Consider the following 25,129-nt stretch of genomic DNA (forward strand, 5'->3'; position numbering starts at 1 on the left):
ATTGGCGCCTGAAAAATGCCTCAAAAAAAAGAAAGAAAGAAAAAACCGTACATAGGTGTGAATGAATGTGTGAATGTGTGTCTCACACATTCTGGCGCCCCCTCCAGGGTGTGTTCCCTTCTTGCACCCAATGACTCCAGGTAGGCTCCGGACCCACCGCGACCTTGAACTGGATAAGGGTTACAGATAATGAATGAATGAAATGAATATTACAAAAACTTCCTGTAAAAACAAACAAGGTTGGAGGTTTACAGAGTGTAGACGCCATTAGTGGATGGTGGTTCTTGTGCCTGACCTTTCATTCTGTTAAAATGCTGTACATAAATGTAAGTTCACCTTGGAAGTGTAAATCCAAGCCACTGAGAATGGAGCAAAGAAGAGTGACAATGACTTTTCAAATGTACAGCTGTTTCCATTATTCAGACCTCAGCAACTTCACCAGAGTTTGAAGAAACAGTCCATTCTGCAGGAACTTGCAGGTACATAGTCAGAATTGTTCCCACTGGGGATGATAGGAAGCAGACAACCAAAGCATTTAATGGCTCTAAAAGCCCCTCACTGAAAGTTATAAATAACCCCAGACATTGTTTTATGATATTTTTGAGAAAAGCTTTTGGCCTTTTTCAAAACATTTACGGCAAAGAGAGAGATGCAGGGCATTCAAAGGCAAAAAATAAATAAATAAATAAATAAAAATACCTGAAAACACGTACTCATTCCCGATTTAGCACTTTTTTACCATCATAAACATTACAAATCAAAACTGTGAAGGCTTTTTGGACAGTAAATAGCAGACGTAATAGCTTTGTTGATATGTGACCTCTGGGTCCTATCGCCACCACTGTAAAGAGAATTCTGAGTTGGTAAGTTTCCTCGTAAAATGAGTTCATTCACATTATTTACATCAGAATTTGAATTATTTAGACTTACATTATCAACAACAGACTGCCAATGAAGCATGAGGGCAGCAGGAGCAAGGACAGTGCCATTTAAAATAATTGCTTTTAAAGGTGTCGCTCAGAAAAGTCATTTTCCGTATAATATCATGAGAATATTACATATTGATGTTACAGTGAATTTTCAAAATGATCTACAATTTTACAGGAGCACAGACTTGGGATGCCCTTCAAATTACCTCCCAAATTTCTTGCATTATTCAAAAACGTCTAAGCATATGCAGATGCACACATGCGCTCTTTTGACAAAGGGAAATGTAACCCAAATTAAAATAAGAACCCCTCTCATTTTGAAGAAGCATGGCGATGAATATTGGACACACAAATGAGTTCAAACTCTCCGGAATACAGCGGAGAATAACGACGGGTCAGACCGGTTCTGCCCCATGTGTGCCTTATTAAGGTCCATTCCATTTGGGACGGGATGAGTGGGGTCTCAACAACGTCAGCACGTGTGGGGCTGATTACAATCAAACTCTCACTACAATCTTTATAAACGTCACGTGGAAGGCGTTCAAGGGGCAGCTGTTTTCTACTGGTTAGAGAGGAGTGGCAGGAAAATTGTGGGCAGTGGGGAGTGGGTGCAACAGCACTGTCTCCTCCCTCAACATGAGACTAAACACAGACCAAAAGTGCTACAAAGGTGAACATTGTAGTGCTACAAACAACAGTTGGCTTCTTCTGTTCCACCTTAAAAGATGTGGGTTTCTTAAAAGTGTGGGGAGTTTGTTTTACTGTGGAAAGTAGTTCTCCAGGATCATCCACGTTCCCTTTAATTTCAGAAGCAAAACTGAACCAAGTTTTGGTCACACATTATATGCTGCTGCCCGGTTGCTAAGCGACAGTTTACAGCTTCACTGGCAGTTTTCCTTTTCTCCTCTTTTAATTCAAACAATGAGTGCTCCAGTTGGTTTAGTTGTGGCATGTAGAACAAGGCGATGTATGTGGAAGCATAATGAGAGAGAGAGGAGAGAAAAGAAGAAAAGGAAAGAGCGAGTGTTTGTTGTGTAATGTAAATGTGTGAGTGTGTTACATATTTAATTCATGTCAGCGCCTCCATTTTTGCTCTGTTCTCCCATAATGCACCTCTCTCCGATACAGATGGGATGAAAGCGGCTTCAATAGGGCAGAAAACAGCTTTGCTGCTTTAACTCCTTCACTTTCATGATCTCTCTCTCTCTCTCTCTCACACACACACACACACACACACACACACACACACACACACGCACATGTACATAACTCAAGCCCACCTCCCATCCCACGCATACACACACTCAAAAGGCAGAAACTGAACATGTGGACCACCAAATCTGTGTGTGTGTGTGTGTGCGCTTGTGTGTGTGTGTGTGCTCTCTGTTCTGACTTCTTCTCCCATATGGCAGTGGGAAACATGGTAAAGAAGTGTCTCAGCTCCTTCATTTTTCATAATGTGAGAAAGATTTTCTGAGTTTACAGCAGAACGGCACGTCCTCCTGGACCCCTACACACACACACACACATGCCCCCTCCCCCTAAAGTGCAGCACAGCACTGGGACCCACAGTGGAACATGGTTTTGTAAAAAAAAATAAAAATAAAAAAGTAGAGGCAGCGCCAAAGGTCGAGAGAGTAAGACAGAGAGAGAGAGAGAGAGAGAGAGAGAGAGAGAGAGAGAGAGAGAGAGAGAAAGAGAGAGAGAGAGAGAGAGAGAGAGAGAGAAAGAGAGAGAGAGAGAGAGAGAGAGAGAGAGAGAGAGAGAGAGCCGAAGATAACCTAAACTGGCGAGAGGCAGAGGCGGCCATTTTCGAAATGGTTTAAAACTAAATCCCTCCAAGGCCGCTCATCAAAATTTCAGGAGCCGCCTCATGAAAACGTCCAGTGCTCATCTTTGGCTGCTTCCCGGGGACTCGCGAAGTGTACATTGTTTTTCTACAGCAGAGACCATGTTCACTGAAGGGTCGGGCATTAGCTAAAGCCAGCGGAGCGTCTGTCCTTTCAACTTTAATGAGTAATAGTGTTAAGCCAACTTAACCCATTAATCCCGAGGTCTGATGGGAGAAAGCGGACGTTCCAGCCCTTCTCCACTTTTTCTCTGCCCTCTTGTTACATTGCTGTGTTTGTAATAACTTCTCGTCAAACTCAAAGCGTAATAAACTATCAAATCTCAAACACGGGTCCGGATGAAGTTTTAAATCTGGAGTTCTTCCGGAAAGTCAAGCTGTAACTGAGTAACTCTGTCTGATGTTTGATTCTGCACTTTAATGTTCGAATGATTATGTGTAAAAATAAGTTTTAATGCATTTTTAACCCCATAATTATTCTGTTTTTGGGGATAACACTGTATCCAGAAGTACATGTGAGGTGTGGTTTACACAATTTAAAGACGTGAATTCTATGTTTGTGATCATGAACATAGTGTTTGAATGCCTTATATTTATTATTACTTTTTTAATAATAACATTACCATTGTTTATAATAAAATTACTATGTAGAGCTGGAGAGTAATGATATATATAACAATATAAACTGTTTCGATAACTATGATTTTTAGACGCATTTTCAATATTTCAATAACTTATTTACAGCATCTGTCACTGATTGTTACTTTAAAATTATTAATATTAACAAAGCTAAGAGTTTTTTTTTTTATGGTGATGTCAGGTTTCTCATTTTTACTGGCAATTTTTGTATTTCTGTGTCTTTTTTATTGTTCATATCGATACTGGAATTATGTCGACAGAAACTAAGAAAGATATTGTGATATAAATATTGGCCGTATCGTCCAGCCCTACCACTACACAACAGTGACCATAAACTGACACAATATTAGAATTTTTTAATTAAAGTTTAACTGTAACATCTTTAAACTTTTTTTAACATCTACAATTTTATTCATTGTCTGTAACCCTTAGAGTTCAGGGTCCGGCTCCTACCCAGAATCATTGGGTGCAAGGCAGGAACAAACCCCGGAGGGGGCGTCAGTCCTTTGCCGGGCGACACACACTCACACATTCACTCACACCTATGCACACCTTGGCATAACCAATCCGTCTGTTTCAATATTACTCTGAATAAACTAAACTAAACAGCTTTCCCATCATGGTGCATCCAACAACAAATAAAGCCCTGCACTTTTCTCAGACTGTGGTAGAACACCCAGCTCAGAGACTCCTCCAAAGCTACACATTGCTGTGTTTGACTGGGGACAGTGTAAAGGTGCAGTGCTGTCATGACCTGAAATATATGTCACACTTCAGTGACCACAAGCTGACCACAAAAATCCATAGCAGGTCACTTGAAGTTTAAACAGAAACTGCAGCCAACTGACAGCAGCTGCCTTTAAGGCAAACAGACAACATCAGGTCTGACATCAGGTTTAAACTTTGATAACATTACCAGCGTAGTAATGCTGTTCGTTTACTTATTGTGGAGGTTAGATACGTGTTCTACCACCTACTGTACGCTCAGAGCTTCAGGTGGCTGCAGTAGACTTTGGTACTCTACTTTCTTTAGAATAAACTGATAAGAAAGACTGACCCAAATATAGGATGCAGGTTCTTCACTGTCCACTGACCAGGGTCACGGTGGGATCAGAGCCTACTTGGAAACACACCCTGGACAAGGTGGCGGTCTATCAGAGGGCAGCACACACTCACACACTAACAACTTTGGACAATATAACAGAGGCTCTCCACCTGTGATTGAGGGTTTGGACTGTGGAGGGAAACTGGAGGCTGTAAATCTTCTAAAGAGCCGTAATGATTGCAACCTCAGTGGATGTGTACGCTGGCGCTCTGGAGTGTACTTGGGTTTGTAAAAATAAGCAAGCGATGGAAAGCCCCCTTTACATGACACTGCCATCCGAGGCGCTGCACTTAAAATGCATTCATAAGACATGGAACACTTTCATAAATAATTACGCAGACACAGTAACCACAGGTTGACACACTGGCTCTCCATCAGTGAGCTGCAGCGTGGCGTGAAATTCACAGCAGCTTTTGTCCCCATTACACCAGCACCCCGTATCTTCCCGATGCCCGGGCGTTACAGCCTCTAAAAGGTAATGGTATTGGTCGTATCGGGGGGGTTGTTTCAGGCGGGTCAGCCTTTTGGGTCACTGCTGGCTAATTCATTATTGAATGGGGTTATTCTCATGCGCCGTTTGCATCGTGGTATTGCCGCGGAAGCGCAAAATGCTTTCTGGACGCGGAGAGAAACTAAAGCATGCGCCTTCTGCTCGAGCAGCCAGCCACTACCCAGCCGTAATTAAAATTCATCAGAACCATTTGTTACAATCATTACACCTCCACTGCAAGCGCTGGACATTTTTCGGTTTGGTAAACACTCGTTTGTGAGGCGAGGTTTTCGCTGATGAGAGGAGGCTGTGAAAAACACAGTCATATAGGTGTGAGACACATGGAAAACATCTGGTCAAAAAAAAAAAAAAAAACATTATGTTTATGTTTACGTCATATGCTAATATCCAGAGTGACAAAGCATTGGAATCCTAATACAGATGTGAGTGAATGCAGTGTTGAGAGTCTTGCCCAGGGACCTTGGGTGGAAGCCCATGCAGACACAGGGAGAACACAACACACTGCTCACAAACAGTGACCCGAAGAGGGCATGGAACACAGTGTTTTAAGGTTGGCTTAAAGTTATATGTGAGTTTGGGTCTGGGAAAGGTTAGTAGTACTTATGGAATAGTTGATGGCAAGTCTCCAAAAAATGGATGGACATCTATTCAATGTCCCCACAAGTCAAAGAGACAAGGTTGTATAACTGCAGATTAACCTGCTCCCAGACCAGTGGATATTTGAACAAATTTGAGCCTTACTTTCCCCTACAAACTGTGCATTTGACTTGAAGTGTCTAAACCTCTGCACTCGGCTACAGTTTGACGAGAGCTGTAGCCTTAGCCTTTTAAACTGGCCAGTTGACTCTGGGGTCTGAGCACTTATACAGGAGGGAAGACATGGCTTTTGTGGTTAAAAGCAAAATGCTTTCCCTTAAACGAAGCGGAAAAGACGGCCGCGGAACATCTGCAAGTTCTCTAACACTTAAAAGGTGGTTTTGTATGCATGATGATTATTCATTGCTGCGTACTTTTCCTTTGTGTCAAAAGCCACTGGAGCTGCAGAATGCAGAGTGGGAGCGCTGGGTCACTCGGGGGAGACGAGGGGATGGTGTAGAGGGGAGGGACGTGTACTGTTTGAGTTGCTGGAGTTTGGTGGATGCGCTGGGCTCCCAGTGCTGTGTTTCTTCCACCTCAGTGTCTCTTAGCATCTCTTTGGTTGATTATTATGCCTGCAGCTCTGCTGCAGTAACTGAGGGGGCCTAATGTGTCTACACTGAGATAGAGGGTGTCGTTTCAGGAAAAATGAGGGAATAAATAAATCAGCCTCTCATGAATTATAGAGAAAGCCCCCATTTCGCATAAATATTTAGCATCACAAACAACCCTCCTAAAATGACAATCAGACGGGCTTAAACCGGTCTTGGGATAAAAAAGCACACCCAGCAACACTTAAAGGGATCAATTAATCATCTCACGCTGCACAGACAGAAATTAACAGCGGACCTGTTCAGCAACGAGAAACGAAGGTGGCTGAACATAGGTGGCGTACGCTAGAGCGGCAAAGTCTTTAGGACTTCAGATCACTTTGAGGTTATTACATCAGTGTTTAAGAGAATAAATTCGTCTAAATTTATCACATCAGTGTTGGAGAGGGTTGTTTGAAGTCAGCTGAGGCAGATGATGCAAGTGTGTGACATGGCAGCTGGCGAGGGCTTGCCGTGTTCATGGACATAGACTGTGTGTTAATATGCTTTGTTATTAGTCAAATTTTGCTAGCTGTAGTGAAGCGGTGCGCAGGAGCCCTACCTCAGTCTTGCCTCAGTCCTCGCATGACGCGCTCAAGCGCTTTCATCATCCACTGATATCGTCTTCAGCAGTCAACAACTGATAATACCCTTTTATTTAAATTACAGAACATAGTGCACTGTCTGCAGATCTGAGCCTGGAGTAGCTCCCACTAAGATCCTATTCTCCCTTTTACAGCTCAGTGGAGCATCAGTGATTTTGAAACTGTAATTTTAAGGTAAAAATACTACCTAGTGTTGAAATTCATTCATTCATTCATTATCTGTAACCGCTTACCCAATTCAGGGTCACGGAGCCTACCTGGAATCATTGGGCGCAAGGCGGGAATACACCCTGGAGGGGGCGCCTGTCCTTCACAGGGCAACACAGACACACACACATTCACTCACACACTCACACCTACAGACACTTTTGAATCGCCAATCCACCTACCAACGTGTGTTTTTGGTCTGTGGGAGGAAACCGGAGCACCCAGAGGAAACCCACGCAGACACAGGGAGAACACACCAACTCCTCACAGTCACCTGGAGGAAACCCACGCGGACACAGGGAGAACACACCACACTCCTCACAGGCAGTCACCCGGAGGAAACCCACGTGGACACAGGGAGAACACACCACACTCCTCACAGACAGTCACCCGGAGGAAACCCACGCAGACACAGAGAGAACACACCACACTCCTCACAGACAGTCACCCGGAGGAAACCCACGCAGACACAGGGAGAACACACCAACTCCTCACAGACAGTCACCCGGAGGAAACCCACGCAGACACAGAGAGAACACACCACACTCCTCACAGACAGTCACCCGGAGCGGGAAACGAACCCACAACCTCCAGGTCCCTGGAGTTGTGTGACTGCACCACCTACCTGCTGCACCACCGTGCCGCCCTAGTGTTGAAATGCGGAAGTCAAATTTTGTTGTACTACTGCACAACCATAAAGTACGTTTAGTTTCACAATATTGCATTCCAAAGAGACAGTAGTGGGTTTCCCATCCACCGAGTTTTTGTAAATTATGAATCTGCCTGAATGGAAAAAGCCCAAAATTTGCAAAGCAGTCTGATCACAGGAGCCTACGCCATCTGACATTTATTCCCAAAAGTGCATTGAACTGGAAAACCACTCATTTGATGAAGCTTTTCTTTATTGTACATAGCATTTGCAAAAGTTCTGGATGGAAACCTGTAGGACTACGTACAGAAAGACAGACCAATAAAGGCAAATATCTGCAAATAACTACATAAAGAACTGGCCACCCTAGAGCCCAGGCCTTTAAGTGTTTGGGATTCTTGGGATCGGAGAAGCCAAAAAAACTTGACAGTTTCTAAGACTTTGGAGCTGTGGGAGAATGTCCTTGTAGATGTCTTTCAGAAACCGAAAGCAAGTTGGCACATGGTGGACGCAGGCAAACTGTCATTTTGGATCATTTTCTGTTAAATGTATCAACAGCTCTCTGCTTGTTCCTTGACATGAAAAATGAAAAACATGTACTTAATAGCAATTCTGACAAGAAAGTAAACAAATGAAGGTTGCTCTCTGACCTCTGCGCAGTGGCGCATGATTCCAGTCTTTTTTATGTAGGCACTCTGTCATGCCCACACAACAATTGAATTTGCTGGAACCAACTTGTTGCCAACTCAGGAAGACAAAGAAAACAGACGGAGGGCCAGTGACAGGCAGGAGGACTGGCAATCTGACAGCCTGCATTTGGTGCAGATGGCTTCACTGCTACAGTGAATCTGTCAGGCATTCAGAACTGTGTCTAGTTTAATGCCACAAAGGTGTGCAGTCACAAAAACCATGGCTGAAAATATCCGGCATCCACTTTTTTTTCCCTGTTTGCACCGTGCTGGAGAGGAATGATCTGTGGCAGGTATGATGAAATATTTGGAATTAGGTGGCTGAAAACATGCAGGATAAATTAGGCCAGACACTGGTGTGGCAGGTGCTTCCACAGCCCCCAGCCATGAAGAGAAGTGCCACACCTGTTCCTGGACTTTAGGGGCCGGTTCTCCAGACGCTAGCCTCAATTTCCAGGCAGTGGAATAGGTTTGAGGCACGATCCTGGCTGGTGGGCGTCTTATACCTAGAATCTTCTGAATAGGAGGCTTCAACATTGGCCATCTGCTATAGGTTTACAGCAAATCAAGTACCTAGATCACCAAGTTGTCCGTCCTAACATATACATTTAAAACAATAGTTTGTCTAGTGTATCAAAGGTCAGCCTGTATAAATGGACAACAACATGGACTCAATCTTAATGACTGTTGCCACTACCCTTGTATACGACTTAAGGCCAATTTTTGCTTGTGTCTAATAAATTCAGAGTATATGCCACAGTCTGTGCAAGTACCCTACGCCCACTTGTGCATTGATGTGTCTGCACCAATCTGCAATTACACTGCCAAACACTAGGGTTGAATCTCAAATTATCGTCCTCCACTTTACGTAGCGCACAATGTATATCATAAGATAATGGTCTCTGTTCAGAATGTGACAATACAACCTTTTAATATGGGCATTAAGGTTCAGCCCTTCCTATCTAACATTTACTGCACTGTCTGGATGCACTGCTATTTATTTGTTTTATAATCTGTGAAGTGCACTATGTAGGGAGTAGGGAGCTATTTGGGAAAGAGCATAATTTACACACAGTACCAGGAAAGAAACTAATACAATGTCAAGCCCTTTTTTATGTGTCTACATATTTCTTTCATCTCCTCATTCATTCTGTGACATCTAAAGTGATGTTTGAGGAATTCTCTCATCATTTATTTGCTGCCGTCTTGCAGTCTTTGTATTGTGCCGAAGAGGAGCTCATAATTCTGGAATTCCTTGGTTAATCTCACCTCAACTTGACCTGTGTTCGCTCAACTGTGGTCAGAAGTAGTTACATTTATGGGAATGGGGCGTAGTGTACGGTGTAGAGTATAGAGTTGGGCACACAGTTTTGTGGTACCTATGTGTTGCTTACAGTGTAGATTTGACACAGAACTTTGCTGTACTTTGCTGAACTTTGATACATTTTTATAGATAATAATACATCACACGTAAACAAGTCTATTAGAGAATGTTTAAAAATGCAGTCTATTTCTCCACTGAATAATGAATGTAGTTGTAGTGCCTCGGCCATTCTGACATCATGTATCTCAACTGTTTTAAACATTTAGATTCCCATGTGGGGGACCCACTCTATGGAGCATAAACTGCTTCATTCAAAAAGCTGAAAAAAAAAGCTTATAAAAAAAAAGTGTAAAAATGACAAATGACCAATTAAAAAGCACTTTCCCTTTAACAACTCATCACAGGGGCAGGTGTGTGGAGGCATGCTAATTGCAGGGTATTAACCGCTGTGGCTCAGGAAGCAAACATGTCTTAGCTATCGGCTGACCTTCTATTGGGCTAAAGGAGAAATTCCATTAAAAAAAAAATCTTTGACTGAACCTTTGATTTTACAGAAGCACTGTAGGATGAGCCCTATCTCTTGAGAAACAGTGGCTAGTTTTTCCCCTCCTGAATCACAGGGCGTGATCCTAAAACAAAGCATGTGTGTGTAGTAAACATTTTTAAAGGTTAGGCTGCTCTTTCTGGTCACGGGCGAGAGCCATTATAACTGAAACCATATCGGATTCGGTTTTATGTTCATAGTCACACACAACTCAGTGTATATGGCATTAAATGAGCATTTTAAACAGGGTTATCTCCATTTGGAGTCTTGTCTTACACAGTTAATTAAACAACTGTTTAATTACAAATTACATGAACTTGTATAGTATTAATTTACCATAAAATTATATAAAAAAAGTATATTGTACTTAATTGAACACATTTAAATTTAATAATATTTTTTAGTGTAATAAACACAAAACAACACTTTTCTAAGTGTTAACTTAAGGTAACCTTTAAAAAACACCAGGGACTTTTGTTTTGACATTTAAGTCCTCCATTATTCCAGCTTACTGTTGGTGAGTGAGGCCATGTTTTAACGAATGTAACTGATATTTTCACCTGGTTCGTTTTACTCAGTAACCCATGGCTGTTTGCGAGCCGGGCTTGATTTGTTTTAGTACTTGAGTGTAGGAGGGGCTGGAGTGCTCATGGGGGAGTTCCCAGCATGCTCTACGGCTGCTCCTTTTTTTAGTTTAGAGGCTATTTCGAGGGGTTTAATGTTGCTGTTTAAGGGTTTGTGTGTTCTGAGGGTGTGTTTGGTCTTGGTGTGTAGTTATACGTTGTGATGTGTGGGGATTCACCATCTTGAAGAAAGAAGTCACCACAGATCGTTCCCTTGCTAACTTAGCCCTGTGTCCTTTTAAGTGTCCAACAAACGTTGCATAAAAAGCCGTTCTGGCTTCATCTCATTATTCCACCTCCAGTAATGTTACAGTATTATAATAATATAATCCTTCCTTATATTTCAGCAATAAACTGGGGTTATTCCACACAACCGTCCGTATTTCAGTAAAACTTTATTTTTTTTGCATGACGTAAATAAAGGCAAAATTCACTCCAGCATGTCGATGACTTTATGGGCCTAATTGCCGCTGTTGTTGTCTGTTTCTGTTATTAGCCGCTGCCGCAGACGTAGCCACCATTGGCTTGTGTAGACACATCACTAGTGCAAAGGCAATTTAGAGGGGTTTTAGAGCTGAGCTTTTGCCTGAGTTGTTGTTAGGGTTTCATTTATTTTTCATGGTGATGCTTTTCTGCAGATATTTACTGTCACTCTTTAATCAATGGTTATTGTATTTTAGCACATTTCTGTCTATTATGTTGTCACATCTAGCTAATGTCTGTGGTGAAGGATGTGCTGGGAGCGTCCAGATGGTTGTGTCTATAAAGTTCATTATTATTTGTTTTGGGGTTTTTTCGTGCACTGAAACACAATATTAGCTTTGTATATCCACATTAGGTTATTTCAATTACAGAAAAGCTATGATATTGTCTTCGTAATTAAAGAAAGATGGAGGAAGCTAGAAAGTGCCTGCTTTTTTTCAGTTAACGTCCATAGTAATCAATAGGGTTAATTATTACACTGTATATCCAACGGTTTATGGATTGCTAATTAATGTATAGAGCTTTTCTGTGTTGCACACATTGCTGAGCTCCACACACTGCTTATATAATCTACATAGAAAACATCGGCAATAGAATGAGATGAGCAAAACATGAGCCTAAGGTCACCATGCCCAATGCCAAGTATCAGTGGACTATAAAGCCCCCCAGCGTTGGGCGGTGAAGCAGTGAAACTCTGTTCTCTGGACCTCATCCAATGTCTTAGGGCTGAGTTGGAGGGATGTATGTGATCCAGAACTAACCATCCCAGATCAGTGTGAGACCTTGCTGATTCTGTTATGTCCGAATGCAGTCTGACAATGTAGGGTGTCTCGATTCTTGTTGTAATAGAGTGGCAGGGTTAAGGGTTAGGGCTGTAAAGCCCTTGATATGTTGGTTTTTCAGAGGCACACTTCAAATGAAGGGTTATGACTGACCTGTGTATTACTGGCAAGGTGGTTCCAAAAGAGACAAGAGAAAAACAACAAATGCCAGTATTTTCACCTTTAAAAACAATGGTATCTTCTGTATTACTTTAGTTTAATGTAGGTTTACCGCATTATGACCAATTACTTCATAACAAGCATACGACATTGGTAGAATACACTGATATCTTAGTACTTATCTAGTACATTTCCAGTTCCACCTCAAATGGTGAAGCCACTACATTCTGGTGCATGTAGCGCTAGTGACACTACAGCAGTTGAGGTGGATCTGGAAGGTTTGAACCAAAAATGGACAAAAAAGAAACAAATATATTATTGTTGAATGCTATTGAAGACGTATGACACCCTAAATTTAACTAAATCCCAGGCTAGTAGCCTGGGAATTTGTGTTGTGATGATGTATCAGGCTTCTTAAGGCTCATCCCTTGCACAGGGGAAGAGTTTAACCATCTAACTTACAAGGGGAAAGTTGACACTTAAAAACAAGGGGTTGGGGGAAACATAGAAATGGGATTCACCTGTTGACTTCATAAGAGAATGGAAATATAGGTGCTACGTCCTCCCTGTAATGCCAAGAGCCCTGGGAAGAGCACGATTGGCCTTGCTCTATGTGTGTGTGGGATGGCCCTTCCTCTACCCCATCTCTGCTCAGTTTGCTAGCAGGCACAGGTGTCTGATGTAACAGTTCTGGGCAGCTTGCCTTCTCCTCTGATGCGTTAAGCTGTTCAATGTTGTTTTAGCGCACGTTCGAAATGAACCAGTGAAGGATGGATTGGGCTCACATATCTCACAACAAAAATGTGTATGCTTCCAAACTCCTGAGGCCGGACGAGGGAAGGTTCAGTTAAAGGATGGAAAAATCTGAGATAAACAAATAAAATACAACAAACACAAACACTTCAAAATACAACCATTCAGTAACTTGGTTTGAAAAGGACTGCAAAGCAATACTGCACTTTTTAAGCTGCCTCTATTCTCAACAAACCTAACCTCTCAGTGATGCAGCATTCACAAACCCAGGCCCAGGGTTCTGGAGAAACATGGAGAAATGTGGAGACACTCGGCATGGAACGATGTTCTCATTCGGTTCTTTCAGCTCATCCAATGTCCTGACCAACAGGCATTTGTGAAAATATGAATTCCTGGAGTTCTACTGTAAAGTAGTGTTCTGGACCACCCACTGGTCAACACCCAGATTAAAGCTGAGAGACAGAAAGCTGAGCGCCTTACCTTCTCGGCCATGGTCATGGCAGAGCCGCCGTGGATGCCCAATATAGGCATGGAGGTCTGAGACGAGACAAAGTCCAGCATCTGAGCCACGGCCTCCTGGTCAGTGCCGTCTCCGTACACCAGGCCATGAAGTCTCTGGCGGGACATGAGCTCGCACAAGTGGGTCAGCATGCTCCCGGGGTCCGTCTGATTCACCTGGACGCCGAGCACGCTCACATCCAACGGAGCGCCGATCCCCCGTGCCGGACGCAGAGCCGACTCTGGAACAGCACGCGTCTGACCCAGGATCACCGCCACGCTGAGCGACGGGGGCTTCTCCGCCGCCCTGGACCAGCCAAGAGAAGCCCAGACAATCACCACCAAGTGCACTACAACTCCCATGATTCTCAGCTTCGTCTCCTGTGAGGAAAGGAATGCAAACTTTGTAAGGAGCTGGAGAAAACAACATGAATTTTGTGTTTAAATGCAACAGTATAAAGAAAATACACAGAAAGTGTCATTGATGTGAAGCACATTAGCACCCCCTTGTGACGCAGTACCTAACACTGAGTGAGTATGTGTAAAACAGCACCACATTTCATACAATTCCTAACTGTGATTATGTAAGTGAGTGAGTGAATGAGTGATTGTGTGTATGTATGAGTGAGTGAGAATGTTTTTGAGTGACTATATGTATGTAAATTAATGAAAATGAATGTATTAGTGAATGAATTAGTGAATTAATGAATTGAGTGAATGAGTGATTATGTATGAGTGAGAAAGTATATGTTGATCTTCTATGTGCATATGTATGTGAATCAATGAGTATATATGAGTGAGTATGTGAATGAGTGAATGAGTGATTGTGTATGTATTTGAGCATTGAATGAGAGTGCATCCATAATTGAGTGTATATGAGTGAGTGAATGAATGAGTGTTTGTGTATGTGAGTGTGTATGAATGTGTAAGAGAGCTGTTCTGTGTGTTGATTTTGTGCCTGTGAGTGAATGAGTGAGTGATTACGAGTAAAACAAATAATTTGCTGGAATAAAAAATAACTATCAACGAATTATTGAAAGAAATGTCACCAAATTTAAAGATTTAAGGTAAAATAAAACCAACTATTACAGTCCAATCCAAAAACTCTCTTGTAAACTAAAAGACACACTCTGGAGGTTTCTATGAGAAAATAAGTGAATCCATCCTCAAAGAGAACACCAATATATCTCCACTGTTTTTCTGACTTCGGCAATATTTGAGACTTTACTGACAACAAATAACAGTGCATTTCCTCCTCATACAGAAAGCCACCGTTGTTGACAAACCAAATATCACACAGAAGTGGGTTTGGACAGAAGATCTACAAAAGAAAATAAACGTTTCACTGACCACAGCATTAAGCTTTTGCAGCAGTCATCACATCCCCATGATCATAAATCCCATTGGGAACCCGATGAGGAAATCACAAGGCCAAGGATTTGTGAGGAAAGTGGAGATGTTCTGCATGGAAGAAGGTCCTCTAAAGCGGTTCTTCCAATCAGTCAAATGGTATTGGAATTATTATATGGTTTGATTGATTTGACTCGACAATCACACTGAGAAACATCCACACTTACTGCTACAAGCAGTAAACAAGGGAAATAGAAGATCATATGACATGCTTTTGCTTGATTGTCTAAGTGACAACCAGTGCACACATCCTCCAGGGGCATCTTAGTGGACAGGAGCTTAAGCTTTATATCTACTACCCCCCATAAATCACTAAAGCCCAATACTTTTCAATTAACTTAAACTGTGTCGTTGGTACAATGGTTCACTTACCCATAATTAACTGTCCCAACAGAGTTAGCACTGGACAGTAGGAGGGGATCTGAATGGCCTTCTTAATTGATAAGTGTCTTCAATAGTTTATAGTGGTTTATGGCTGAATTTGAAGGCTGGCTGATTCCAGATGTCTACTGTAGCTGTGTCTTAAAGTGCAGCAATTATTAATGGCACCAAAGCAATACCGCGAATACATCAGAGCTTGATGAGTGCAGAAAAGCTTGCGTAGGGTTAAGAGCAGAAGTGCTGTGGCCAGCAAAAGAAGCTGACTGATGGACAGCTGGCCAGAGATTTTAATAAATATGTTGTAATTATACAGTGCCCTCTGGAAGTAGGGGCACTCAGGTTACTATAAATGAGTTGAAAAATATGAATCAAGAAACCAAGTAGCCTCCTTTTATCACAATAATGTGCTTTGAAAAAAGCTTAGAAGACTGTTTTTATATTTCTTTTTCTGTTCGTCTCTTTTTAGAAACGTATACTCTTAAAAATAAAGGTGCTACAAAATGTTCTTTGAGTAAAACCATAGTAGAACCATTTTTGGTTTGAAGAAGAACCAAGCTGCGACTGTGAAAACCTTCGTTTCTTCTATGGCATCGCCATCATCCAATGGCCATAAAAATATTACAGCATTCTGGATATTAATGAAGCCATTAAAAACAAACGGAGATGTGATGAAGATATGAGGACAATAGCTGCTACATCCACACAGTGATAAGAATGGATAAAGAGGCATAGACCACTCTTCCAGCATAGGTAATCGTTAATTAGGAATGGCCACGCAGAGCTAAGCCTGAGAAATTAACGGTAGATCTGTCCAAAAGAGAATATCGACAGGAGGGCATTTACATTTACAACAAATCACCAGAGGTCTAGAGGCCTACACCATTAGGAAATCATATTTGTCTTTCCACAACACACATCCCTATAGCACACAACCCTACAATGCAACCAATACAGAGTGATGCACTTCAATGTTACTATATTACTCAATTTAGCACTTTAAAGTTTGTTTTTGCCACCAGCTGCTAAATACCGTAGACATCACCTCTATGTATCTCTGTTTCAAGCTAATGGGAATGACTGGCATAAAAAATGCATTCTAATATGTCTTACAATATATACGATTTATAAAATATATAATATACTGATAACTAGGGCTGGACAACAATATAATATTAAAATATATCACAATAAAAACATTATATTAGTTTTAAACACATGATCAGTATTTCAGTAATAATTATTATTTACAGACTCACATTCATTACAGGGATCTGCCATTAATTCATTGCACTCAATTTTAAATTTTGTTTAAAAATATTAATATCAGAAAAGCCAAGAGTTTTATGTTTGATGGTGATGTCACGTCACTTTTTTATTCTTGGTAATGTTTCTGTGCCTTTTATATTTTCATATTACTACTGGAATTGGTATCGACCCAAATTAAGGAATATATTGTGATATAAATTTTGGCCATATCGTCCAGCCCTACAGATAACACACATATTCCCATAGATCCTCTACCTTCATCTGACCAAACATCGGCCCGTTGAGTTCATTTAACAGAAGATTTGGACGGGTTTGTACAGAAAATACAAAAACATTTCACTGACCACAGCTTTAAGCTTCAGCAGCAGTCATCAGAGCCAAATTACCATAAATACCCATTGGAAAAAGGTAAGGATATCACAAGGAAGAGGTTTCAGGAGGAGCCTGGAGATGTTCTACACTGAAAAAAAAAACATCTCCTTTGTTTCTCCCACCAAATTAAACAATATAAAGATGATCCAATTAGGAAAACTGGAGTAATCTGATTGTGTTTAATTTTGTTGACATCACTGGAAAACACCAACATTTACTTGTTTCAAGTGAGGACTTGCAAATTCAGCCACACAGAGGACCCCCACGTAGTCCGTATTTCCACACAGTGATGAACCCTAACACACCTGAAACAGCTGTAAAAACTGTCTTGTATATAGTTATAACAAAGCATAAATAGAGATTTATTACCATATATATATATATATATATATATATATATATATATAACTGTCCAAAATTGTCAATTACGTATTTGTAGGCACATAAAAATGATGTACACAAATGGCCCCTTGGTGCAAGATGTAAGTAAGGGTGAGTGTCATTTCTTATTTTTACTCCTACACCTTGTTTTTGAGTGTCAACCTTTGAACAGATTAAAATCTTCCCCTACGAAAGGGGATGACACTTGAAGAACCAGATATGTCACCAGACCAAAGATAAAAAAAGCAGTGCTTCATTACCAGGCTACTAGCAGTGCTCTGTCGGCAGCTCTGCCAGTCTGCAGTGATATCAGAGGAGTGCTGCTGGACATTATTAAATTTAGGGCATCATACGCCTTCAGAAGTGTTCACCAATCTTATTATCACCCACACCCTAACTCTTCTATGATATGAAACTGAATTCAGCTTCTTTGGCAGGGTTTTTTTTTCCCCTGAACATTCCAGTTCCACCTTAAATGTTGCAGTGGACTCATGTGGTAGAATACAACCAATACACCATTTAAGGTGGAACTGGATATGAAGAAGCTCCTTAACCTAAGATAATACAACTGTTTATATTATTTTTATAGGATAAAATACTGACATTTGTGGGTTTGTTTCTCAACCAGAACTGAGAACCCCTACATTTATAGGAAAATGGAAGGATTTGGGCTAAGTTTTAGGGGCAATGCTTTAAATGGGATTCACCCTAATTGAGAAACAAACAGGCCGCTATCAACAATATTTCATTTAATTTAGTTAAAGGTTGTTTTACCTGGGTCTCAAAAAATACATAAATCAATGAACAGAATGTGAATCATTTGAATAAAAGTTTGTAAAACCTTGTCAACAACAAAAAAAATGTTTTCCATTGGAAATCTGAAATAAGAAACTGAGAATCCCACCAATTTTTTGTTCAAGGAATTTTTTACAGTTATGATGAGGGGAATCAGATGTCAGAAGATCTCCAACATTTAGACAGCCATTATATTTGCTATCCACATCCACTAGTGAACCTACACATGTCTTATGGGATTTCATATGCATTGCTGACAGCGGTAAAAACATTGGAATAAATGTAATGTTGGGCCTTATTACAGTATGCATGCTGCTCTACGCCATGAATGTACTGTAACAATTCCATTTTAGAGGTGAAAACTTAACTGAAAAATATCTCCGTGCTATGTCTGAGGGTATTCAAAGCCACATTTTAATAGCTTTCTGTGTGGCAGCTTTTCAGAAGCATTAAACACAGTAGGAAGTCTGGTTTCTATCACCCCACTGTAACAACACTGCCTCTGTTCGGTCTGAATCCCTCCATCGTCTAAGTTTTGCATTAAAACAGTCTGAATGGCTTTGTTTACAGTCTAATTGGATTAGAAATTGTCAAATATTGGAGGCTTTCCTTTGTAATGGCTTGGTAATATTCTGTCATTTACCAAGCGGTCCCCCAATTTAGGCTTAAAAGCTAGGCTAACTTCCTGCTTCTTGATGATACCGCTCTATTTTTATGCGTACGCTTGTCACTTGGTGTCACTCCACCTCTAATTGAAGCTTATTACAGTAACGGCACCACAGTTCAGTGAGTACAGTGTCACTGGGAGGTGAAACTTTAATACACCGCCAGATTCTTCCATTAACACGTTTAATACGTTCTATACGATTAAGCCGAAGGAGAAGTCTGTTAAGGGCTAATTGCTTGTCGAACTGGTAAGTGATCAATTACGGTCACCTATTGGCACAGCGGAAGTTCAGAGGACGACTCGAAGCTTCTAACAACGTCGGAAATAAAAAAGGAAGGGAGCGGGCCTAATCCGACGTGCGCTCATTAATGCCAGTCAAAGTAATTGCTTAATTGGCTTCTGTGATGGCTCTGTGGTTGTTTATGGGTTTAAAAGCCCTGCATGCCTCGCTGGCCACTGCAGACACTTAGAGACAGCCACTTCTGCTCTGCTGCCCCTGTAACTTTCTCATTTAGTACACTCGCTAACGTCTGTAATTAGCATAGTCAGAGAGCAAACCTAGCAAAAACACCCGCACCCTTCAGGCTAGCCCGGAGTAGCACTTAGCATATGGAAAATGCAACACGGTTCTTTGCATATCTCTCTCTTTCCTTTTTTTCTCTCTCTCTCTCTCTTTTTCTGTTCCTTGCTGTGTGTGTGTGTGTGTGTGCTGGCAAAGCTCTATTTAACATAGCTTCTGAGCTGCTGTAAATTCATTAGCCATGGCAATTGCCTAAACTTTGTTTTGTGTTTATGCATATGTGTATGGATATAGCTCTATGCTAAACACTTCTTTTGCAGCGTCAAGGCGTTGGGCACACAACCATAGGCCCACATCTGACCAAAATAAGGCAACCATTGATATAACATTATGATCACTTCCTTGTTTCTCCACTCACTGTCCATTCTCTCTACAGGAGCATTGTGTAACTCTACAGTTACAGACTGGAGTCCATCTGTTGCTGTGAAATGGTCAGACCCCCACCGGACCACCACAGAGCAGGTGTGATTAGGGTGGTGGATCCCTTTTTAAAGTCCCCAGTGTCTCTGTTGGATTGAGAACAGTCCACCAACAAAAAACATCCAGTCCACAGTGTCCTGTCACTGATGAAGGACCAGAGGACGAGCGACACACACTGCAGCGACAGATGAGCTACTGTCTCTGACTTTACATTTACAAGGTGGACCAACGAGGGAGGAGTCTTAACCGAGTGGACAGTGAGTTTTTAAAAGTCAAGCAGTCACTGCTGTGTCTGATCCACTTGTACCAGTGCAACACCCATTAACACACCACAACCACATCAGTGTCACTGCAGCGCTGGGACTGACCCACCACCCAAACCATACCTGCTCTGTGGGGGTCTGGTAGGGGTCAGACCAATGAAAAACAGGGTGAAATGGAGCAGTAGCCTATTACTAATCAATTTGTGTTGAGGTATTTATGCTAATATCCCATTTTTCCTCCAATTGCACACGATAAACTGTATAAGTCTGATCCATTTTTGGCAAAACACTAAGAAACCTTTGGTACTTCACACTGCGGTGTATGAAAAGATGGAATGATTATTACAAAGGTTATTGGACTTGTTGATCTTATTCCTGAGCACAACTTCCTGAGTGAGAAAGTATCTGTCCTTTAAATTTGCTTGTCATGCCCGTTTTCCCCAAACACACACACACACACACTTACTCACTCGCATTCATAAAAGATCTCTGCGACTTTTCCTACATAAGAAATTCAGCAATGCAGCAGAAAGTTCCCGTCTTGCCAAACATGAGTAAATGTTTGTGTGAGTGTTTGTGTGTGGGAGCGAGAGAGAGAGAGAGAGAGAGATAGAGAGAGAGAGAGAGAGAGAGAGAGAGAGAGAGATTTAGACCTCATCTCTCAGCATACGCCTAGAAGTACCCACCACAATTCTGATGACCTTTCAAAGTCCACATTTCATATTTCAGAAACATGCCTTAACTGCCAGCAGAGCTGCCAGTGTTTCAGCGTGCAGAGCCTGGCCGCTGAGATGGGCTCTCGCGGAGCAAATGAGCGCTGCTCGTGGGCGGATTACTGAGTTACACTGTGTGGAAGGGCACGGGGTCAACAGCTACAAGTACTCTCAAAATAAACACCTGTCCCAGGCCTTCCTCTTAACTCTACAACACACACACACACACACAATACAGTGCAAAAGTCAGAGACCAGACATTCCCAGTCATTAAAAGTCATTAAATACAATTTAGTTGTTTTTTAAACTAGGAAACTTATTACACAGCTGTTTCAACCTTAAATTTAACCACAGTGATGTCAGTATTAAAGCAACTCTAGGTAGTATTTTTTTAACCTTAAAAATACAGCTTCAAAATCATTGGAATACTCCACTGAGCTGTAATAGAGAGAACAGAGCCTCTGTCATTGCTTTTCTGGGTTCAGTACTGCAGAAACAGTACTATGTAATGTAATTACATGGGGGGGGGGCAAAATGACCAAATCTTACCTAATGTTCCTTTAAGTGAGTCCAACTTTTTTTGTGTACTACATTATTTTATTACTTATTATTATTATTTATTACATCCATTATTTTCTAAAAGAACTGCTTTGAATCTTTATCTTCCAACAACCCGCGCAATGCCTAATACACATTTAGACTGATCTGTGAAACTTAAAGTAACACTATGTAAAATTTTTAATTTACAATTACCACTTCAAAAACACTGTAATGCTTCACTGACCTGTAATAATGAGAACAGAGCCTCTGTCATTGCTATTCTGGGCTCAGCACTGAAGAAACTGCACTTATGACTTTGTAGAGGAGGGTAGGAAACCACGCCCCCCCACCCCCACTTACATTCCCCTCCCCTTTGATTTCAGCACAGTACTGTAAAAAGAAGTAGAATAAGGGTATCCCCAGGAGCAGAATAAAAAAAAATCTTACCTAGTGTTCCTTTAATGGCAGGAAGAATTGAAGTGGCATTAAAGTAACAATAGGCAAATAAAATGCAAGTATGCAAATATGGAATTCTCTTAATGTTTTTTGTCATTTTCCGACACTGAATATGGGCTACTATCCATTTAATCATATATTTGACTGGGAATTCAATAAACAAACAAATAAAAGGTTGGTCTCTGACTTTTTCTAAGCAGTGTATACGAAAGGGCAATGAGGTGTTAGACATGTAACCTTATCAATTATAACTTACTACTTGTGAAAGTGCATGCAGGAATATTTGCCCTCTCAGACATAAGGATATGATGAGGCTGATTTATCAGTGTTTCTGTGCATTGCGAAAGTGTGCCTACCTACGCTCCACAATATCTCCCACTCTATATATGCCTCCATGCTCCAATACAGGAAAGACTTTTTTTTAGCTTATACGGTACAGGCAGGAGGAAAAAAATATCAGGAAATGTGTTTGGCCAACGTGACTGCGCCCAAAAAACTGCAAGTCTCCCCTTTAAAAAAAAATTAAAAAATCTCAGAGAAAGCAGCGAGACAACAGCGCCCCCTGTCGACCCCCCCGCTCAAAGACAGCCTTCTGCAGTTCAGTCAAACCTCCACTTTGCTTTTCTTTCCTTCTATTGCTCCAGCGCTGAAGAAGCTGTGGACCTACCTCTGGTGTCACGAGGTGTGAGAGGAGAAGAAAACTCGCCCTTCTCGGCGTGGGCCATTTTGAACAGTCGGAGACCAAGTGTTCATAGCTTCCTCACACACTTCTGGACAGCGGGGTCTCTTCCCTCGGCGCATGTTTTTTGGTGGTTGTGTGGTCTTTGTGTCTGTTTTCTGTTCTGTTTGTCCTCCCTAGTCCCTCAGAGTTTAGCTGTAGTTGATCTGAAAAGAAGTACAAAAACACAACCCCTGTTTTTAGCAAGTGCAGCTAACTAGGCCTATTCTCAACACCTCACCTCAGCATTTAGCTTCCTCATGTTCAATATGTTTTTACAGTTTAGCATTTCTCACTAACGAGAACTTTGTTTTTCTACAACCCCTTCACAATCTATAAACAAAATACAGTGGCTATATTTTCACACAACATCTAACGTCTTCAAGTCTGAGGGGAACAGTAGCAGTCTCCTGTTGACGGTCTGTGTTTTTAAGTTTTTGGATAAAACTTTAAAACAGTCAGCAACCTTCATAAGAAGCTCTTGTCATTTCCTTTAATATGTTCTCAGTCACATTTTTGTACAACATCAATTTTCATGGAGCCAACCATTTACTTTTTTATTTCCTCTCAATTTGTCAGGAGTGAGTGGGCAGGGTTAACGGTTATTAATTACAGACCTATTAAAAATAAGTAAGTAAATAAATAAAAATAGACATCTATTCTACTCTCATACAGTGGCTAAAGCCTTTCAGACGTTGGAAGAGGTTTTACAAGACACAGGTGAAGACAGCGACATCGTGGTATTATTTTTCTTTTTTTCCAGTTTTATTTTGAATCTTTTTACCGTTGACCAACGGTTACCCAATGTGTGTGTGGTATTCCCCTCACGCGCGCGCTGCTGTCTCTATGTAGGGCGCTCGCGCAGCAGGTGTTGCGCATTCAAAGGCTGCCAAAATAGGAATGATTATTGTTATTTTTCTCTCCCGCGCTCTCTCACTCTCTCTCTTTCTCTTCATCGGTTTCTATCTCTCTCTTTCTCTCGCTGCACCTCTCTCTCTCTCTCACTCTCTTTCTCTCTGTATCCTTCAAAGGTATAAAAATAACTCGTTGACAAGAAGTTGAGGGCTGGTCTTCAGCCGTGTGTGAGGCAGAAGCAGCTCGAGGAAAGGCAATGAAGGACCGTGGTTGTTGTCGTGGAGAGAGAGAGGTTTGGTGTGAACTGGAGGTGGAAGGGAAAAAAAACGAGAGTGATTAACTCACCCAACGTCAACGTCTTCTTGGCGTATCTCCCTCATTCTACATCGTTTTCTCCTTCTGGGTCAAAAAATAAAAAAATCGCGGCCGGGCGAGGGCTCGAGACGATGTAAAATCCATCCGTGTCCTTGCGTTTTTTGCCGCCAACATCACGAGCCAGTGCGTACACGAGAAATAACGAAAAGCGTTCACAAAACGATGATTTGATGCCGTTTCTGAGAGAAATCTGAGGTAAAATTGGATGAATCCTGTGATATCTTGGTATAAATCGCCTTGTTTGACGTTATTTTCAATTCATCTTCGGAGACTCTCGCGCGCGCGTTCCGCAGTGTTACAGGTCCGCGTGCCTCTTCTGATAGGGGATTCCGTCAAGATCAAATCCACTGAGAGAGAAAACACACATACACACTCTCTCTCTCTCTCTGTCACACACACACACACTCTCTCACAAACACACACACTCACACTCAATCTAGTCTCGCTATGCTTCTGAGGACTTCCATAGACTTCTATAGGCTATTCCTGTGGCCAGGTGAGACTACACCTACCCCTGAAATCAACCCCAAACTCAGTCTGAGCACTAGCCTTTGCTTTTGTTTTAGTGTCTCCCCAAAACACGACTCTGTGGCGCGATTTATGCCAAAATGCCCTCACTTGTAAAAAAAAAAAAAGCGATATAACGTTGTCACTGAGGGGAGTCGGTCCTCACAATTATAGCAAAACAAGTACACACACGCACACAGGAGGAAGAAATGACCGACGCGGGGCCGCGCGAACGCCGAGGAACTTCACGCGTCCGCGTAGGTGAGGGCTGGAGCGCGCGTATCGTGGATTGTCGCTGCTCTTGTGTTGTCTGTTTGTCTCTCTCTCTCTCTCTCTCTCTCTCTCTCTCTCTCTCTCTCTCTGTGTGTGTTCAGGTTCTTCCCTCCCGCGGCAAAACGGCCTCCACGCGCCGGCTCCGTTCGTGTCTCCTCGCGCTGTGGAACCGAGCGAAGAATGAGCACGCTCTCCTCGGTAAGAGGCTGTGTGTCTTTCACGGATTCTCAGGTTTGTATTCCGTCGCTGTGAGGACCTGAAGGCAAACCGCCTCGCCTCAACTTTACAGGAGATTCAAATGCTCAAATGCATCTCTCTCTCTCTCTCTCTCTCTCTCTCTCTAGACGTCTCAATGGATTTCATTCTCTCTCTCCCCTTCTCTCTCTCTCTGAAACTGAGGTGTAAATGTGTGTTCAGACCTTGTGGATCTGAAGGTCGAAGTCAAACATCTTCACCTTAATACAGCACCTTAAGATTTAACTACACCTCTCTGTCTCTCTCTGTCTCTCGCTCTCTCGGTGTCTTTTCTCAGTATCTTCAATTTTGTTTCTCTTGCTATTTATAACACTTCATCCTTGCTTT

The 25,129-nt window shown here is 41.8% G+C and overlaps 1 protein-coding gene across 1 annotated transcript in view; it reads right to left on the reverse strand.

Annotated features, from left to right (window-relative positions):
• grin2ab (glutamate receptor, ionotropic, N-methyl D-aspartate 2A, b) overlaps positions 1-24,600 on the reverse strand; it is a 146,101-nt gene extending 121,501 nt beyond the window's left edge. The window contains exons 1-3 of the mRNA XM_066661689.1: positions 23,738-24,600; positions 22,487-22,704; positions 13,558-13,956 (exon numbers count right to left, since the gene is read on the reverse strand). Coding sequence (XP_066517786.1) covers positions 13,558-13,938 — 381 coding nt within the window. The 5' untranslated portion in view covers positions 13,939-13,956; positions 22,487-22,704; positions 23,738-24,600. The remainder of the gene's footprint in view (positions 1-13,557; positions 13,957-22,486; positions 22,705-23,737) is intronic.
• Positions 24,601-25,129: the final 529 nt, after the last annotated feature.

Source organism: Hoplias malabaricus, chromosome 2, assembly GCF_029633855.1.
Source record: "Hoplias malabaricus isolate fHopMal1 chromosome 2, fHopMal1.hap1, whole genome shotgun sequence".
NCBI classification, from domain to species: Eukaryota; Metazoa; Chordata; class Actinopteri; order Characiformes; family Erythrinidae; genus Hoplias; species Hoplias malabaricus.